The 19757-nt window shown below is 48.8% G+C and overlaps 1 protein-coding gene across 1 annotated transcript in view; it reads left to right on the forward strand.

Moving 5' to 3' along the window:
- Positions 1-19525, forward strand: part of LOC119958255 (sentrin-specific protease 2-like) — a 145106-nt gene extending 125581 nt beyond the window's left edge. Inside the window, exons 15-17 of the mRNA XM_038786692.1 lie at positions 13980-14064; positions 16238-16333; positions 18790-19525. Coding sequence (XP_038642620.1) covers positions 13980-14064; positions 16238-16333; positions 18790-18852 — 244 coding nt within the window. The 3' untranslated portion in view covers positions 18853-19525. The remainder of the gene's footprint in view (positions 1-13979; positions 14065-16237; positions 16334-18789) is intronic.
- Positions 19526-19757: the final 232 nt, after the last annotated feature.

The following is a 19757-nucleotide window of genomic DNA, read 5'->3' on the forward strand; positions in this document are numbered from 1 at the left end:
GCATGGCCTTTAGCCCCCCAGTACCTCCTCTGCTCTAATCGGGGCCCCCAGCCCGTCCACTAGCCCCCCCCGCCTACCTTTGGGAAGGTTAGTCCGTCCAGGAACCGTTGCATCTCCTCCGGTTCCTCCGGGAGTTCTGAAGTCTACAGCTTACTATAGAAGTCCCGAAATACCTTATTCAGTCCTGGCGGGTCCTCCATTCTGCTCCCCTTCCCGTCCACCACTCTACTTATTTCCCTGGCCACCTCCCTCTTCCTGAGTTGCTGCGCTAGCAATCTACTGGCCTTCTCCCCATGCTCATACACCACTCCCCTTGCCTTCCTAAGTTGTTCCACGGCCCTACTCATGGATAGCACCCCCAGTTCCGCCTGCAGTCTCTGTCTTTCCCTGAGTAGGTCCTCCCCCGGGGACCCTGCATGCTCCTCGTCTATCTGGTGGATCTCCTTAACCAATCTATCCATTTTTCTCTGTCCGCCATAATTACATCCGCCTTTAGAGCCCGTAAGTGCGCAAACACACGTGCCCTTTTGACTGGCCCATTTAGTCCCCTGACGTTCCAGGTGGTCAGCCTGGTTGGGGGGCACACCGCTGCCCCCCCCCCCCCCCCCCCCCCCCCCCCCCCCGGGCCGGTCAGCCATAACCTTTCTTGGGCCCACCTCCGGCCTATGCGCCACCCTGGGCCGCCTCCACCCCGACCTCCTCTCCATAATCTATTTCAGACCCCTCCCACGTCAGCAGAATAACCCCCCCCCCCCCAGCAACATGTCCCGATAACCCCATGTTACAATGAAGGCTCCAGCACACCCAAAGAACATGATGAAAGGTACCAACAGCTGGAAAAAAAAAGGAGAAAATAAAAGAAAGAAAAATAGCATACGAGAGGGGAAACCCCGCACCCCCCGTTGGCAAAAGCTGCCAAAAATACAACACATGGCACCTTTAAAGCAGTAAACAGTCGACCAACAGTCCAGGCACAGTAGGCATCCCCCCCAAACAATAACTCTCGGACCCTAACTTCCGTCCGTGTGTCCTTTTTTCGGGGCCAGCCCCTGATCCCTCGCGAAGTCCATCGCTTCTTCGGGCTCGGAGAAGTAGTGGTGTTGGCCTTGATGCGTGACCCAAAGACGAGCCGGGAATGATGTGTTAGGCAGGCTGGGTCGACGTGCACTTGATGCAGTGTAGCGAGAGACAGACCTCCAACACTTGATAAGATGCAACACGATTTTATTTAACGTCTTAACTACTATACATGTTCAACTGTGGGTTGACACTATGCTGACTTGACTGGGGACCTAGTACTAGCCTGACCAGACTTACTAGCTACCGCATGGTGTTTGCACTGGCTAGCTCAGGAACTCTGACTGTCTCAGTGGCTGGGTCCTGAGAGAGCGGGAAACGTAGTGCCCTCTGGCTTTATAGTGGTAGTGTCCTGTCTGGTGATTGGCTGCTCTGTTCTGTGTGCTTACTGGTCATCCTGTGTGTCAATCGCTGCCTGTCTGCACTCCATTATATACATAGATGTATATTATGACAGGGAAGAGCAGACCAAACTTCACGTGCTTTTTAAATAAAACCTCCTTAACTTGTTTAAAGGCTGCTCGACGCCTGGCCACCTCCTGGCTTAGGTCCTGATAAATGCGAAGAACATTGTTATTCCACGTGCTGTTCTTAGCGCTCTTTTCCCATTGCAACACCCGCTCCTTCTCCGCAAACCTGTGGAACCTGATCACCATCGGACCGGGGGGGGGAAGGAAGAAAGGAGGACCCCCCCCAGATGCATCTGTCTCGCCTGTACCCTATGTGCCCCCTCCAGCTCCGGCGGTCGCGGAAAGGCGTCAGCCCCCATCAGCTGCATCAACAGGTCAGCCACAAACGCTGTGGCATCTGCCCCCTCAGTCCCCTCCGGGAGGCCGATGATCCTTAGATTTTGTCTGCGGGCTCTATTTTCCAGCTCCTCTACTCTGTCCAGCTGTCTTCTCTGTCTGTCCTTCACCCATCGACTTCTAGCGCAGCAATCGTCTGCGCATCCACCTGCTCCTCCTCCGCCTCCCACAGCTCCTTAACTTTTTCGTCCTGGGCATCCAATCTCTTGTTCAATTGATCCACTGCCTGCTGAAGTGGGTCCAAGTTATCCCGTTTCAACGATTCAAACTGCTTTTTATCACCTGCAGCAAGTTATCCAGCGCTTGCTGGATCGCCGGGTCCGTAGGTCCGCCATCTTTGCTCCCGGGTCAGCTTCCCCTGCACCTTGCCTTTGTCCCTTCCTCTCCTGTTTTCACTGCTTTTGCTCTCACGCGGTTCCATGCAGCTCTGCCCGTTCCTCAGCACCTCCGTGGCCGTCTTTCCAGCGCTCCGCAATCCCACGACACCAGGGAAACAGGTCCTCAAATCCCGCCGAAGTGAGAGCCACCGAATGTGCGGCTCACTCACTCATCGCCACCACCGGAAGTCATTGCATGGCGATATTGACAGACTAGGTGAATGAGCAAAATTGTGGCAGATGGAATTTAATGTAAGCAAGTGTGAGGATTGAATATAAAGACGCAGGGGTTATGATGTAGCTATACAACACCCTGGTTACTGTGAGCAGTCCTGGGCATCACACCTTAGGAAGGATATCTTGGTTGGTGTGTGAGGGCGGGGGGGGGGGGGGGGGGGGGGGGTTACATAGGTTTTCGAAAATGATACCTGGATTACAGTGATTGAGTTATGAAGAGGGTATACTCAAATTAGACCTGTTTTCACTAGAATTTAAAAGGTTAAGGGGTGATTTGAGACATTAACAAGGAAAGTCAAGGTAGATAAAGGTAGACTATTTCCACTGGTTGGAAATTCTAAAACTAGGGGGCATAGGGTTAAAATTAGGGCTAGACCATTCAGGGTGGTAGAGGTTTGGAATTCTCTCCCACAACAAGCAGTTGAAGCTAGATCAGTTGTGAGGGCGGCACGGTAGCACAGTGGGTAGCACTGTTGCTTCACAGCACCAGGGTCCCAGGTTAGATTCCCGCTTGAGTCACTGTCTATGCGAAGTCTGCACATTGTCCCTGTGGGTTTCTGTGTGGGTTTCCTCCGGGTGCTCCGGTTTCCTCCCACAAGACCCAAAAGATGTGTTCGTTGGGTGAATTGGACATTCTGAATTCTCCATCTTGTGTACTCGAACAGGCGCCGGAGAGTGGCGCTCGGGGCTTTTCACAGCACGTCAATGCAGTGTTAATGTAAGTCTACTTGTGACAATAATAAAGATTATTATTCTTATAATTTTAAATCTGAGATAGATAGATTTTGGTTAAGCAAAAATATTAAGGGATATGGACCAAAGTAAGGTATATGGAGTTAGGTCACAGATCAGCCATGATCTCATTGAATGGTGGGACAGGCTCGAGGGACTAAATGACCTACTCCTGTTCTCATGTTTGATCCTCCAGAATTATACTGGGAAGGCAAGGCTCGAACCGGAGCGCCAGAACCTTAGCAAGGAGCCTAACATCCACGTTTAAAAGTGAAATGGGTTGGTGAGAACCGCATTTGGTCGGGTCCTTAATGGGCAAGGAGACCTTAAGAGGTCTGCGTAAGGGTCAGAGGTAACGACCCCCTCGATAGGGGGTCATTAAACATAACTAATAACAAAGATGAGGGATTGCTTTTTCGAGCAGTCGGTTGTGGAACCTACCCAGGAACTGGCTATTTTAGTTTTGGTTTTGTGTAATGAAGAAGGATTAATAAGAGATGTTGTAATTAAGGGTCCCCTCGGGGGTAGTAACCACCATTTGATAGAATTCCAGATACAGTTTGAGGTGAACGCCATAGGTCCAAAACCAGTTTCTTCAACTTAAATAAGGACAATTATAATGGTATGAGGGAGGAGTTGTGGCAGCATGGTGGCAAAGTGGTTAGCACTACTGTCTCACCGCACCAGGGACCCAGGTTTAATTCTGGCTTCAGGTCACTGTCTGTTTCGCAAAAGACTAAAGTGCTCGTAAGAAAGGAAAAAACTAATTTTGAGAGAGAACTTGCAGGCAATATTTAAACAAACAGTAAGAATTTATCTGGCTATATAAATAGGAAGCAGGCGGCTAAGGTAAATGTGGGACCTCAACTGAACGAGGCTGGTGAATTAATAACAGCAAACAAAGAAATGGCTATTATGTTAAATAAACATTTTGCTCGGTCTTCACCATGGAAGACATTGCAAATGTCCCTAAGATATCAGATGGGCTGATTTCAAATAACATGGTAGAACATTTTTTTTTGTAAATTTTTTTTATTGGGTTTTTGAACAAGGTATAATTACTGTTATGTACACAGAATAAGAAACATATTTTGGACAGATACATGAACGGGTGGGGAACAGAGAGAAGTAGACCTGGGAAAATAGACAACGGGTTTAGATAAAGGATCTGGATCGCGCAGGCTGGGAGGGCCGAAAGGCCTGTTCCTGTGCTGTAATTTTCTTTTGTTCTTTATATATATATATACACACATATTTGGAAGAGAAGGGCACACCCCAACATAAAACACAATAAAATATGAAATAGAATAACTGGTAGGGTCTTGTGCACTAGCTCGACAGCGGCAGCTCTGTACACCTGGCAAAATTATTTACATCACGTAAGTAGGCGACTGTTGGCGGGGGGGGGGAATTGGGGGGGGCAAATATACATTTGGGTGCCAGGGAGATAATTAGAGTGTGCGATACTTGGTTGTGTTTTGTGTTGTCGCCGCCTGCTTCTCCCGGATGGGTCTCACTGCCGCCCCGTGCTCGCCTCCACTTCTGCCGCTCCTCCCGTCCTCCATCTTTATTTTCCTCGTTCCCCGCTCCTGGAGATGTCATGCACGTTTTGGTATCCCGTGCCTTCCTTCCGGCTCCCGTTTCCCTGCCCCCCACCCCGCTGGTTCCCCTCTTAACATGGTAGAACTTACAGAAATCTCAATCACAAGGGACAGGATATTAGAGAAACTCAAGGGGCTAAAGGTGGACAAGTCACCAGGACCCGATGAGCTGCACACTAGGGTTTTAATGGAAGTGGCTGTAGAGATAGTGGATCCATGTTGGCTGACTTACAGAAGTACAATGGTAGGGGTTACGCAGCTAGGGGGGCCCTAGCTTGGGGGGGGGATACCGGGTTGCTGCTGCAGGGGCCGGAGGGGAACGGCTGGTGAAGGGGGAGGCTGTGGGTGAGGTCTGCCACCGTGGGGAACGGGCCTGGGGGGTTCTCAGGGCACGTGGTGAGCCGAGGGAGAGCTATGGCTGACCGGCGCAGAGGGAGGGGGAAGAGCCCTCGGATTCGGCTGGTCACATGGAACGTGAGGGGGCTGAATGGATCAGTGAAGCGGTCCCGGGTCTTGGCACACCTGAAGGGGCTGGTAGCGGACGTGGCTATGCCCCAGGAGACGCACCTTAAGGTGGCGGACCAGGTGAGGATGAGAAGAGGCTGTGTGGGGCAGGTGTTTCACTCGGGGCTTGATGCGAAGAATCGAGGGGTGGCGATCTTAGTTGCCAAGAGCTTGTCGTTTGTTGCGTCGAATGTGGTAGCGGACAGTGCAGGTAGATATGTAATGGTGAGTGGTAGACTTCAGGGGGAGCGGGTGATCCTGGTCAATGTGTACGCCCCCAACTGGGACGATGCGGGCTTCATGCGGCGAATGTTGAGCCGGATCTCGGACCTGGAGACTGGGGGGTTTGATCTTGGGAGGGGACTTTAATACGGTGCTGGATCCGGCTCTGGATCGTTCGAAGTCTAGGACGGGTAAGAGGCCGCCGGTGGCCTCGGTGCTGAGGGGGTTCATGGATCAGATGGGAGGGGTAGACCCTTGGAGGTTTTTGTGGACATGGGAGTTCTCCTTTTTCTCCCATGTCCACAAGACCTATTCCCGGATCGACTTTTTTGTTCTCAGCAGGGCGCTAATCCCGAGAGTGGTGGGGGAGGAGTATTCGGCGATAGCAATATCTGACCATGCTCCGCATTCGGTGGACCTGGAGCTGGGGGAGGGGAAGGATCAACGCCCGCTGTGGAGGTTAGATGTGGGACTTCTGGCTGAAGAGGAAATATGTGGGCGGGTCCGTAGGAGTATAGAGGGGTATCTGGAAGCCAACGATAACGGGGAGGTGCAAGTTGGGGTGGTTTGGGAAGCGCTGAAGGCGGTGGTTAGAGGGGAGCTGATATCCATTCGGGTGCACAGGGAGAGAGGGGAGAGGGTTGAGAGGGAGAGGCTGGTGGAAGAAATGGTAAGGGTGGACAGGAGGTTTGCGGATGTACCGGAGGAGGGGCTTTTGAGGAAACGTCGCAGTCTCCAAGCGGAGTTTGATATACTGACCACCCGGAAGGCAGAGGCGCAGTGGAGGCGGGCGCAGGGGGCGGTATATGAGTATGGGGAGAAGGCAAGTCGGATGTTGGCCCACCAGCTCTGGAAGCTGGAGGCAGCGAGAGAGATAGGGGGAGTCACATGCAGGAGGGGACGTGGAGCGGGGTGGCAGGGACATTAATGGGGTGTTCAGATCCTTTTACAAGGGGCTGTACCGGGCGGTGCCCCCTCAGGAAGTGGGCAGGATGGACCGCTTTCTGGATAGGCTGGAGTTCCCAAGAGTAGAGGATGAGCGGGTCGAGGGTCTGGGGTCCCCAATCGAGTTGGAGGAACTGATGGAGGCGCTGGGGAGCATGCAGACAGGGAAAGCACCGGGACCTGACGGGTTCCCGGTGGAGTTTTATAAGAAGTTTTCAGATCTGCTGGGCCCGCTGCTTGTGAGGACCCTGAATGAGGCGAGGGAAGGGGGGACTCTGCCCCCGACGATGTCTAGAGCAATAATCTCACTGATCCTGAAGCGGGATAAGGACCCCCTCCAGTGTGGGTCTTACAGGCCGATTTCCCTCCTCAACGTGGATGCAAAGTTGTTGGCTAAGGTACTGTCCAGAAGGGTGGAAGATGTGGTTCCGATGGTTATCCATGAGGACCAAACGGGGTTTGTGATGGGGAGGCAGCTGAATGTCAATGTGCGGCGGCTTCTTAATGTTATGATAATGGCGTCGGCGGCTGGGGAGGCAGAAATAGTTGCATCGATGGATGCGGAGAAAGCTTTTGACAGGGTGGAGTGGAGCTACCTGTGGGAAGTGCTGAGATGGTTTGGGTTTGGTGAGGGATTCATCAGCTGGGTGCGGTTGCTGGACAGCTCCCCGGTAGCGAGTGTGGTGACGAATGGGAGGAGGTCAGAGGACTTTCGGCTTTCCCGGGAGACGAGGCAGGGGTGCCCCTAGTCTCTCCTGCTCTTCGCATTGGCGATTGAGCCCTTGGCCATGGCGCTGAGGGATTCGAAGAACTGGAGGGGGATTGTGCCGTGGGGGGGGGGGGGGGGGGGGGGGAGCACCGGTTGTCGCTGTACACAAATGATTTACTGCTGTACATTGCGGATCCGGCGGGGGGGATGCCAGGGGTGTTGAAGATACTTGGGGAGTTTTGGGGACTTTTCAGGCTACAAGCTCAACGTGGGGAAGAGTGAGCTGTTTGTGCAGCACCTGGGGGACCAGGAGAGGGAGATAGGAGAACTCCCGTTGAAGTGGTCGGAGAGGAGCTTTAGATATCTTGGCGTCCAGATAGCTATGAGCTATGGGGCCCTGCATAGGCTAAACTTTTCGAGGCTGGTGGAACAGATGGAGGAGGAGTTCAGGAGGTGGGACGCGCTGCCACTCTCTTTGGCGGGTAGGGCCCAGTCAGTTAAGATGACGGTGCTCCCGAGGTTTTTGTTTCTTTTCCAGTGCCTCCCCATATTGATTCCGAAGGCTTTTTTTAAGAGGATTAACAAGAGTATTCTGGGGTTCGTGTGGGCGCGGAAGACCCCGAGAGTGAGGAGGGTATTCCTGGAGTGAAGAAGGGAGGTAGGCGGCTTGGCGTTGCCCAACCTGTGTGGGTATTACTGGGCTGCGAATGTGGCAATGATTCGCAGGTGGGTGATGGAGGGGGAGGGTGCCGCATGGAAGAGGTGGAGGTGGCGTCCTGTGTGGGTACGAGTTTGGAGGCATTGGTGACGGCCCCGCTCCCACTCCCCCCCGGCAAGGTATTCTTCGAGTCCAGTAGTGGTGGCTTCCCTCAAAATTTGGGGGCAGTGGAAGCGGCATAGGGGGGAAGTGAAGGCCTCAGTGTGAGCCCCGATACGGGGCAATCACCGGTTTACACCAGGGAGAATAGACGGTGGGTTTTTGAGTTGGTATAGGGCAGGCATCAGGCGGATGGGGGACCTTTTCCTCGACGGGAAGTTTGCGACTTTAGAGGAGTTGGAGGGGAAGTGGGGCCTCCCCCCTGGGAATGCTTTCAAGTATATGCATATTAGGGCGTTTGTTAAGCGGCAGGTGGCAGAGTTCCCGCTGCTGCCGCCTAGGGGGGTGCAGGATAGGGTGCTCTCGGGGACGTGGGTCAGTGAGGGTAGGATCTCGGCAATCTATCAGATGATGCAGGAAGAGGAGGAGGCCTCGGTGGAAGAGCTGAAAGCGAAGTGGGAGGAGGAGCTCGGGGAAGTGATCGACGATGGGACAGGGCGGATGCCCTGGGGAGGGTGAACTCATCCTCTTCTTGCACACGGCGCAGCTTAATTCAGCTGAAGGTGCTGCATAGGGCGCACATGACGGGGGCCAGGATGAGCCGGTTCTTTGGGGGTGAGGACAGGTGTGGGAGGTGTCGGGAGGCCCAGCGAACCACACCCACGTTCTGGGCATGTCCGGCGTTGGAGGGGTTTTGGAAGGGGGTGGCGGGGACTTTGTCCAAGGTGATCGGGTCCAGAGTGGAGCCGGGCTGGGGGCTCGCGATCTTTGGGGTAGCATTGGAGCCGGGAGTGCAGGAGGCAAGAGAGGCCGGTACCCTGGCCTTTGCGTCTCTATTAGTCCGGCGTAGGATTCTCTTACAGTGGAGGGACGCGAAGCCCCCGAGCCCGGAGGCCTGGATTAACGACATGGCTGGGTTCATCAAGCTGGAGAAGGTCAAGTTTGCCCTGAGGGGGTCGGTACAAGGGTTCTTTCGGCGGTGGCAGCCCTTTCTCGATTTTCTGGCGGAGGGTTAGAGGGTGGTCAATCTCAGCAGCAACCCGGGGGGGGGGGGGGGTTTCGGGGTTTGTTAAGGGGGTTTGTTTTTGTGACGGTGTGTTTGCTATTTTCTTCTTTTTTGTATTATTAAATTTTTAATTTATCGCTTTGTACTGGGGGGGGGGGGGGGGGATTTCTTTTTCTGTTTAGTTCTACACCTTGTTTACTGTTGGGAGAAAATTTGTTGTTGAAAAATTTGAATCAAAATTATGTTTTTTAAAAAAAGAGTGGATCCATTGGTGGAAATTTTTCATAACTTGCTAAATTTCTAGAGGGTCCCAGAAGATTGGGAAACAGCCAATGTGACTCCCTTGTTCAAAAAGGAAGAAAGGCAGAAGACAGGGAACTATAGGCCAGTTCGTTTAACATCTGTTAGTTTAATATCTGTTATTGACAAGATGCTAGAGCCAATAATCAAAGAGGAAATATTGAATCATTTAAGAAAGCTGAATATATGAGCTGGTGGGCCCGGTCTTGGCGAGGGTTTTTAATGAGGCAAGGGATAGAGGGACCCTGCCGCCGACAATGTCACAAGCCACCATATCACTGATATTGAAGCGGGGTAAAGACCCGGAGGCGTGCGGGTCCAACAGGCCAATCTCCCTGATTAATGTAGACGCCAAGCTCCTGGCAAAGGTACTGGCGGGTAGAATGGAGGACTGTGTACCGGAGGTGATTGGGGAGGATCAAACGGGGTTTGTGAAAGGTAGGCAGCTAGCGGCCAACCTGAGAAGATTGCTCAATGTAATAATGATGCCCCCAGTGAGTAGGGAGGTGGAGGTAGTGGTGGCAATGGATGCCGAGAAGGCCTTTGACCGGGTGGAGTGGGACTATCTATGGGAGGTGCTCGGACGGTTTGGGTTCGGGGAAGGATTGGTGGACTGGATCAAATTATTATATCAGGCCCCGAGGGCCAGCGTCGGGACCAACAGAGAAGTGTCGGTATTTTAGGTTGTACCGAGGGACCAGGCAGGGCTGCCCGCTCTCCCCGCTGCTGTTTGCGCTGGCCATAGAGCCGCTGGCGATTGCGCTGAGAGCCGCAGAGGGTTGGAAGGGGATGGTGAGGGGCGGGGTTGAACAAGGGTTTCTCTTTATGCAGACGACCTGCTCCTGTATGTGTCAGACCCAGTGGCCGGGATGGGAACTATACTGGGAATGCTGAGGAAGTTCGGCCAGTTCTCAGGATACAAATTAAATACGGTCAAGAGTGAAATGTTTGTGGTCCAGGCAAGGGGCCAGGAGAACAGATTGAGAGGGCTACCGTTTAGGCTGGTTGAGGAAGATTTCCGGTATTTGGGAATCCAGGTGGCACGAGACTGGGGCAGGCTGCATAAGTTAAATTTGGCCAGGGTGGTGGAGCAAATGAAGGGAGAGTTTCGGAGATGGGATGCACTCCCGCTGTCGCTGGCAGGGAGGGTGCAGACTGTAAAGATGACAATCCTCCCTCGATTTTTGTTTATTTTTCAGTACCTCCCGATCTTTATCCCACAGTCCTTCTTCAAAAGAGTTAACTGGCTGATCATGAGCTTTGTCTGGGCGGGAAAACCCCCGCGGGTGAAGAAGGCGATGTTGGAGAGGAACCGCAGCGAGGGAGGGCTGGCTTTGCCGAGTCTGATCAATTATTACTGGGCGGCCAACATCGCTATGATAAGGAAGTGGATGGTGGGTACGGGGTCTATTTGGGAGCGGGTGGAGGCGGCTTCGTGCAGGGGCTCCAGCTTGGCAGCCCTGGTCACGGCTCCTCTACTGAAGGAGCACAGCACTGAAGTCCCAGGTTCGATGTCGGTCCTGGGTCACTGTCTGTCTGGTGTTTGCACATTCTCCCTGTATCTATGTGGGTCTCACCCCCAAAAGATGTGCAGGGTAGGTGAATTGTCCATGCTAAATTGCCCCTTAATTGGAGACAAAATAATTGGATACACAAAATTTTTTTTTTTTAAAGAGTGAAGGGTGACCTTATTTAAACATATAAGATCCAGAAGGGGCTTGACAGGGTAAATGGTGAGATGTTTTCGCTAGTGGGAGAGTCTTGAATAAGGGGACATAGCTGCAAGGTAAAAGGCCAAGCATTTAAAACCAAGGTGCGTGGAAATTTCTTCTCGCAGAAGGTGGTGAAACTCTGAAATTCTCTGCCCCTGAGTGTGGTGGAGGCTTTATCATTAGAAGTATTTAAAGTGGAGGTGGATAAATCTTTGATATTTTGAGGAAAAGAGGGCTATGTGGAAATGGCACAGAAAAGGAGTTGAGGCCGGCATAGATCAACCATGATTGAATGGAATGGTGGGCAGGTTTGAAAGGCCTGGTAGCCTACCCCTGCTTTTATTTCTTGTGTAATTTGTGTTTTCTACTGTGAAGACAGACTCAAAACATTTGGTCAACATCTGCCATTTCCTCATTCCTATGATCATTTCTCTGCTTCTGGGGGACCAATTGTTTTTAGCTTCCCCTTTTCGTATATTTTTAAAAGCTTGGCAAGAAAGTCGCAGACCTCAGGAGTACTATTTGACAGATTGGCTAGGAAGATAACAGATGTCAGAGTACTGTCAGAGATCAGGCAGAAAGATAGCGGGACCTCTGGGAATACTGTCATGGGTGGTCTGAACTGCTCTGGTTTTCCTTTACCAAGATGGTGTTCAGCATGATTCATGGCAGAAGTATGTGTGTGGACATGAGGCACCAAACAGCACCTGTCGCACCAAACAATGCACCCAGTATTCCTCAATTCTCATGTGCTACTGTGGTAAATTACTGTACATAGATCAAGTAGTTTCTCCCCCCCATGGGAAGATGATTGTTTAGTTAGAAATGATTCCAACAGGCAATAGTAACAGTATTGACGGAACCTTGAGAAAAGGCACCTGCTTTGTGGACGTGGGCTTGGGAGAGCTAAAAGAATCTGCACTGTAAATTAGAAAAAAGGGTTACTGTTCAAAAGGTAAAAAATTAGCTGATATCAGTGACACGTAATTGAATGATACAGACCAGGATAGTCCCGAGTACAACACTTGTGGTGAGTTAGCTGGAATTAAAACAATTCTCAACACATTTAAGCTGTCGGATGTTGAGTGGGTCAGAGTTTCAATCCCTTATGGCTACAGAATGACCTTCTGGTTCATGGGGGCACTGGCACCAATACTGGGGAAAGTGGGATCTGTACCGTTGGGATGGTCGATATCCCAACAGTACTGGGACTGATGTTCTAGTGAACAAAATAGTTGGGAAGTAGAATTTTAAACTAAATAGTGGGAGCAAGGGAAGAGAGAGAGGTACTGATATGGGAGATGATAAACCATATTAGGAAGGGACGGGGAGTACAAATCCAAGAGTAAATCAACAGAAAAGGCTAGGCACTACAAAAATAATACAAAGGCAAAATTAAATGCTCTGTCTAGGCTCTGTACCTGGCCCATGGCTCTTTTGATTTGATTTATTATTGTCACATGTATCAGTATACAGTGAAAAGTATTGTTTTTCACTGGCTCCCCCCAGGACCTGACTCACCTCTCTAATCTAAACCTAAAATGTGAGACCACATCTGGAGAATTGTGCACTTATTGGTCTCCTTATTTAAGAAAAAATATAAATATGTTAGAATCAGTTCAGAGACGGTTTACTTGACTAATTCCAGGAATGGGCGGGTTGTCTTTTGAGGAAAGGTTGGCGAGATTAGGTTTGTAACCATTAAAGTTTACAAGAGTAAGAAGCAATTTGATTGAAACATTTAAGATCATGTAGGTTATTGACAAGGTGGATGTGGAGAGGATATTTCCCCTTGTGGAAGAATCTAGAACTAGGGGTCACGTTTAAAAATAAGGGGTTGCCCATTTATGACAGAGACAACATTTTTTTTCTCTCACAAATTTTTTGTGAGCCTCTGGAATTCTCTTCCTCAAAGACAACCGAAGCAGAGTCTTTGAATATTTTTAAGGCAGAGCTAGACAGATATTGATTAACACTCTTGACAGGTCATTGGGGGTAGGCAAGAATGTGGGGTTGAGGTTACAATCTGACCGTAGTGGGTCGGATCTCAAAAATGATGACTCATAGTGCAGGAGGGAGATAAAGAACCCAGTGGCATGTGCAAATGACAACAATCTCTCCCCCAATGTCAGCAAAACTAAGGAGCTTGCCATCGATTTCAGGAAGCAAAGTATTGTACACTCCCCTTTCTGCATCAATGGTGGAGATGGTTGACCGCTTCAAATTCCTAGGTGTGAACATCACCAACAATCTGTCCTGGTCCACTCACGTCAATGCTACGCCAATGAAAGCGCAACAGCACCTATACTTCCTCCAGAAACTAAGGAATTTGGCATGTCCACATTGACTCTTACTAACTGTTACAGGTGCACTATAGAAAGCATCCTATGTGGCTGCATCACAGCCTGGTGTGGCAACTGCTCGGCCCAAGACCATAAGAAACTGCAGAGTCGTGAACACAGCCCAGTCCATCACACAAACCTGCCTCCCATCCATTGACTCTGTCTACACCTCCCGCTGCCTTGGGAAAGACCCTTCCCACCTGGGCTATTCTCTCTTCCAACTTCTTCCATCGGGCAGAAGATACAATTTTGTAGACCCGATGTCTATATATTTACATTGTTTATTTATTGTATGTCCTATGTTTTTCATGTATGGAACGATCTGCCTGGACTGCATATAGAACAATACTTCTCTCTGTACCTTGGTACATGTGGCAAATCTAAATCTAAACAATTAGATCATACTGAATGGTGGAGCAGGCTCGAAGGGCTAAGTGGCCTACTCCTGCGTCTAATTCATATGTTCATATGTAACTATTGAGAACCAGATGAAGTCAGCTGATCCCATATTGATGGTGTTTTTACAAATGGTGCTGGCAGATCGCATTTAAGACTTTGTAGCTTCTGATCTTTTTGTCATGTTTTATTTTAGACGATACCTACAAGAAGAAAGCAAAAACAAGAAAGGCCGGCACTTGGATTCCTCTGAGTGGGTTCTCCGCAGTATGAGATCTCATGTAATTACAAGCATTTTACATTGTTATTATCATAGAATTTACAGTGCAGAAGGAGGCCACTCGGCCCATCGAGTCTGCACCGGCTCTTGGAGCGAAGACCCTACCCGAGGTCCACACCTCCACCCTATCCCCATAACCCAGTAACCCCACCCAACACTAAGGGCAATTTTGGACACTAAGGGCAATTTATCATGGCCAATCCACCTACCCTGACATCTTTGGACTGTGGGAGGAAACCGGATCGCCCGGAGGAAACCCACGCACACACGGGGAGAACGTGCAGACTCTGCACAGACAGTGACCCAAGCCGGGAATCGAACCTGGGACCCTGGAGCTGTGAAGCAATTGTGCAATCCACAATGCTACCGTGCTGCCAGTTATATTACTGGCTGCCTGAAGATTCACATGGTTTTAATAATATGAAACTGAACCTAAGAGGTACCAAATCCCAGATTTGACTCTCAGTCACCATGGCTGGAAGCACACCTCACTTGGCCTCACTTTGGCAAGTAAGGAGGAAAATCAACACTGATTTATGGTTCTGATCAGTATCCAGTAACATCTCTGCATACCTGATTAGGACAAAAATGGATAAGGCTTCCTGTGGATGCAAAGACTGCAGAGATTCACTGTGTCCTAAGACACACACAATGGTTAATAGATGTGGTACAGGCCTCATGCCTGAAGAACCATCATGGCTTTCATATAATAATTTAGGAATAACCCTCAGTCATATTTAGAGCAATACGGACGGGATGGTGATACAGTGATTAGCACTGCTGCCTCACGCACTGAGGACCCAGGTTTGATCCTGGGTCACTGTCAGTGTGGAGTTTGCACATTCTCCCCATGTCTGCATTGCGCCCCCAACCCCCAACCCAAAAGATGTGCACAGTAGGTGGATTGGCCACATTAAATTGCTCCTTAATTGGAAACATTAAAAACAATATATTTAGAGCAATCGAGATGAGTAGATCCTGTTTTACAGATTATCTTTTTGTTCCATTCTATGATTGTAGTTAATTATTAAAATATTTTAAAATACATTCCGGGGCTGTGGGCATTGCTGACTTGGCCAGCATTTATTTCTCACTCCTAATTGCCCCTGAGAAAGTGGTGGAGAGCTACTGCCTTGAACCACTGCAGGCCATGTGGTGTAGGTACACCCAGTGAGTTCCAGGATCTTGACCCAGCGATATATTTCCAAGCCAGGATGGTGAGTGACTTGGAGGGGATCATCTAGGTGCTGGTGTTCCCAGGTATCTGCGGCCAAGAGTATTGACCTGCTAGATGGTCGTGATCATTTGTTTGGAAGGTGCTGTCGAAGAAACCTTGGTGACTCCCTACCTAGATGACTGGCCCAGTGACATTGCGACTAATCCACCGCCTCCCCTAAATCAGACGGGTGAGTGCAGAGTATTATTGAATGTCCTGCAGTTAAAACCAATGTAAAAGTTTACCTGCGGTGAAGTGCAGGCAAAGTGGGAAATACTAGAAATACAGACCAGATGAAGAGAGCACAGATCACTATTTTGAGTGCAGACCTTATGGTCTTTCTCTTTACAGATGCTGGAACAACAGTCTACTTGCAGCGTTTAAGATTGTTGCTTCAAACTTTGACTATTCGGCTGGTATTTTCTTTGTTCCTTCGCACTTTGCAGAGAGGTACAGGTAGATTTTCAATTCACACAAATGTGTGGATTGCAGCACTGGAGAAGCAGCCTGATTTTCATCTCCATTGGTTTTAATAGTTTAAAATGGAGTAGTTTAGATAAAGGCTGAAATGCCAGTTCTGCACAGGGCAACAGTTGAAAATCTATCCCATTCTGTCTACGGTTTGGCTCAAGAATGGTCCCTGAAGTGCGTTTTTGCAATACCATCACAGAAATCCTATTAGCAGGCAAGAAGTGAAGTAACAATTAGTGATGTCCAAGCCTTTAAGTCTTTTAATTGGAAGATCAGCTAAACAATAAACAGAAACAATTTTGTTTAGTACTGATGAAATGGAACTCTTGCATAATAAGTAGGAATTATTGAGTATAAGTGAAGGAAAAATAGAGTGCAGAAGTCTCAAATAAAACAAACTTGAGTATGCCAAAAAATAAAAACAGGAAATGTACTTTGAGACCATGTTTAAAACAAAACTCATTTTAGCTTCTTTCTGTTCTGATAGGAAGTCCCACAGCAAATGAATGGAAGTGACTGTGGGGTATTTGTGTGCAAATATGCTGATTATATTGCAAGGGATGAGCAGATTACCTTTACCCAGGTATGGAATTATTCACGTTCATTTAAAGATTAAGTTTTCTATTTATCAAGGTGGCAGTAATTGGGATTTTGGGCCTAAGTCAGGTGTAACAAGGCTGGGCACAATAACCACATTAACCCCAGCCCCCAGCACGGTGGTGCAGTGCTTAGCACTTCTGCCTCACAGCGCCAAGGACCCTGGTTTGATCCTGGCCCCGGGTCACTGTCTGTGTAGAGTTTGAACATTCTCCCTGTGTCTGCTAGGATCTCACCCCCACAACCCAAAAAGATATGCAGGGTAGGTGAATTGGCCACGCTAAATTGCCCCTCAGTTGGAAAAAAAGAATTGGCTACTCTAAATTTAAAAAAAATTATTAACTCCAGCCCCCACTGTCCAAGGCAACCATGTTTTTCCACATCATCCATTCTATGGCCTGATTGAGTGAGATCGGCAGTTAACTCCCAACTCACACCATGGACATTTGCCATGACCTAGACCCATTGGCAACTGGATTAAGGTGACCAAATTTCATTTCATATAGAGAACTAGGAAATACTTTCACACCATTAGTCTGCGCCAGTTTTGAACACAGGTACCAAAGGTGGAAGACTACTGCTTGGGCTCAGTATGTCCAGACAGGCCTGCGATCACTAGTCATTTGGATGCAATAAGTACAGAATAATCTCTGGATTAGTACCTGAGCTACATGCAATTTGCTATGGAGATAAGCAGATTGGAGCTGAAGGAGTGATGTTGGAGTAAAGGGGTTTCATTGGCTGCAGTATTGGGACCAAAGGAAATGTACAGTTGGAATTGGCTCCACCTGAACCAGGCTGGGAAGAGGGTCCTATTTGAAAGGTTAAATGGGGTGGCCAGAGGAACTTTAAACTAGTTCATGTTTTGCGTTTGAATTGGGTTTAATTTTACTAGGCATTACTTATGCCTCTTTAAATAGATTTACACTGAAACACTAGTTCGGTAGGAGGTGCTTGCTTGTAATGTGTAATTAAATGTTTACAAAAGTGTGCAAAATTGGTTTGAGGTCTCATTTTAAACAACTGGCTTTCTGGAATAGAACTGGAAAAGGAAGGGCAGGGTTCCAGTGAAAAAGATGGAGGGCTGGATTCTCCATCCCTGCACACCCCAATCACATTATTCGATGGGACAGAGAATCAGGAATCGGGGCAAAATCAGGATCGACGTCGAATGTGATGCTCCGACCCTCAGAATCAAGGTCCACGCCGTGCGTCAGTGGGAGCAGATGAATGAATGCAAATGGGTCTTAAAAGGGGCTGGTTTAGCACACTGGGCTAAATCGCTGGCTTTTAAGGCAGGCCAGCAGCACGGTTCAATTCCCGTACCAGCCTCCCCGAAAATGCGCCGGAATGTGACGACTAGGGGCTTTCCACAGTAACTTCATTGAAGCCTACTCGTGACAACAAGTTATTTTCATTTGATTTCATTTCATTTGCATCCATTTAGCGGGCCTGGCACACTATGCTCCGGTGTTCCGTAATTCTCTGGTCCCCGCGGATGAGAATTATGTGGGCGCTTGTGGTCTCTACCGCCCCGGTCTGCCACGCTGATAGAGCCCAACCGAGGGCCATCCCCTCCACAACAATGCATTGCCTGCCCACCACCCCCCTTCCAGGAACCCCTGTAATAGAAAGACCACCCCCCCCCCCCCCCCCCCCCCGTGACCCCTGTAATAGGGAGACTGCTCCCCAGGGTCTTCTGTAATAGGCGACCCCACCCCCCCCCACCCAGGGACCCCTGCAATAGGGAGGGACAACCCACCCAGGGACCCCAATTTTAGGGGGACCCCCACAGGGAACCCCCTTCAGAAAAAAGACCTCCGATCTGGAAGCTAGAGAGCAGTGCAGACGGGGCAGTGAGAAGAATTACAGCTTGTAACACTTGAAGCTCCACATGCACACTCACTACCTCTCAACCACCCTTTCTCCTCTGTGGTTTGTCTGTGTGTGGGGGGGTGGGGGGTTTTGTGAGTGGGGGAAGTTAGAAAGGGGGCAATTGGGAATCGGATATAGCCAGTTGTATCTTTCGCCTATTTAATTATATTTACCTTAATTTTACACAGCTGGTGACTGTAGTCAGTTTAACTCAACCAAAGGCACGGACGGGTATTAATATAAAATCTAATTTCACTTGTGTTGTGACTCCAGGTCAAGTGGGGCTGGAATTGACTGCATTAACCCAGGGTGTCATGACACGGTACTGAGGGTGCAGGGCTGTCACTGCATGCCACTGGGGCACTGCATTGGTGGCTGCAGGTTTGTCACTGATGGAGAGAGCAATTTGAGGTTCTAAATTAAATACATCATGTAAATAGCACAATATGGATTAAATGTGATTATTATTTTATGTATTGGTAACAATCTGCTGAATAAGTCCTGGGATGCCACCATGTGCAATTTCAAATAATAAATTAAAGTTTATTGTATTTTGATCTCTCTCAGCATGACATTCCATTCTTCAGGATGAAAATGGTTTGGGAAATTCTGCACAAAAAGTTACTGTGATGTTCGGCTGTTGGTAGAGACATTATTAAGGTTGAGGTGGTTGAAGTGCACCTGTGTTAGCCTTTCCATGGACAGAAATGTGCCAAATACCTCTTACTGGAACCGGCATCTCCCACCGCATATTTAAATGAAGATGGAGTAAGATATGAGTTGTCATTATCCTCACCCACTCCTCATTGAGGTTTTGTAAGTATTTGAAGATGGCAAATAACATAAGTTAACTCAGTATGAACTGAACATCCAGCTCGACCATCCCTTTTTGACAAGCCCCAAAGCTGACTTCTGGCAAAAGATGGTGATCAGAACTGTGTTTAAGTATGTGTTTCAGCAATGCACCGAACAGAATTAAACGCCCAGAAAACTAATGTACGGGTTTCTTGTTGCCATGCCTTTCGAAAACAGAGTGTGCAGTTTGTAATGCCAGCAACTTAATGCAGATGAAGAAAGATTCTTCCTTTCCTCAACATGTGAAGCCAGTGTTACACTTTTTAGGATTGGCTGGTATAGGTGTCATCATGTCAATACAGTCGCTCTGTTATTGCAATAACTAAATCTATTGGAAACCAGTGGATTGGTAATTCCTTTGGATACTGTACACTCTTCCAATGTTTTGTCTGCTAAAATCTTTATTTATTACTTTCACATTTAATAAAGTTTATTTTGTTTTCACGTTGTGACTTTTGGTATTGTCATTGATGTGTTAGATCTATGATTCGCAATCAAGTGAGCTGAAGACAGTAATACACTTTGGATGCTGCAGTTAACTGTAGTGTGCGTAAATGTGGAAAGTCTCACATGGATGTAACATTGCAGTTTCAGATTCGTGTTGGGTTTTTCTATTGTATAAATTAGTTCCCTTTTATGAAGCTCTGTGGAAAAACTCAAACCCAGTGTTTTGCCAAAGG

This window comes from Scyliorhinus canicula, chromosome 2 (genome assembly GCF_902713615.1).
Source record: "Scyliorhinus canicula chromosome 2, sScyCan1.1, whole genome shotgun sequence".
NCBI lineage: Eukaryota > Metazoa > Chordata > Chondrichthyes > Carcharhiniformes > Scyliorhinidae > Scyliorhinus > Scyliorhinus canicula.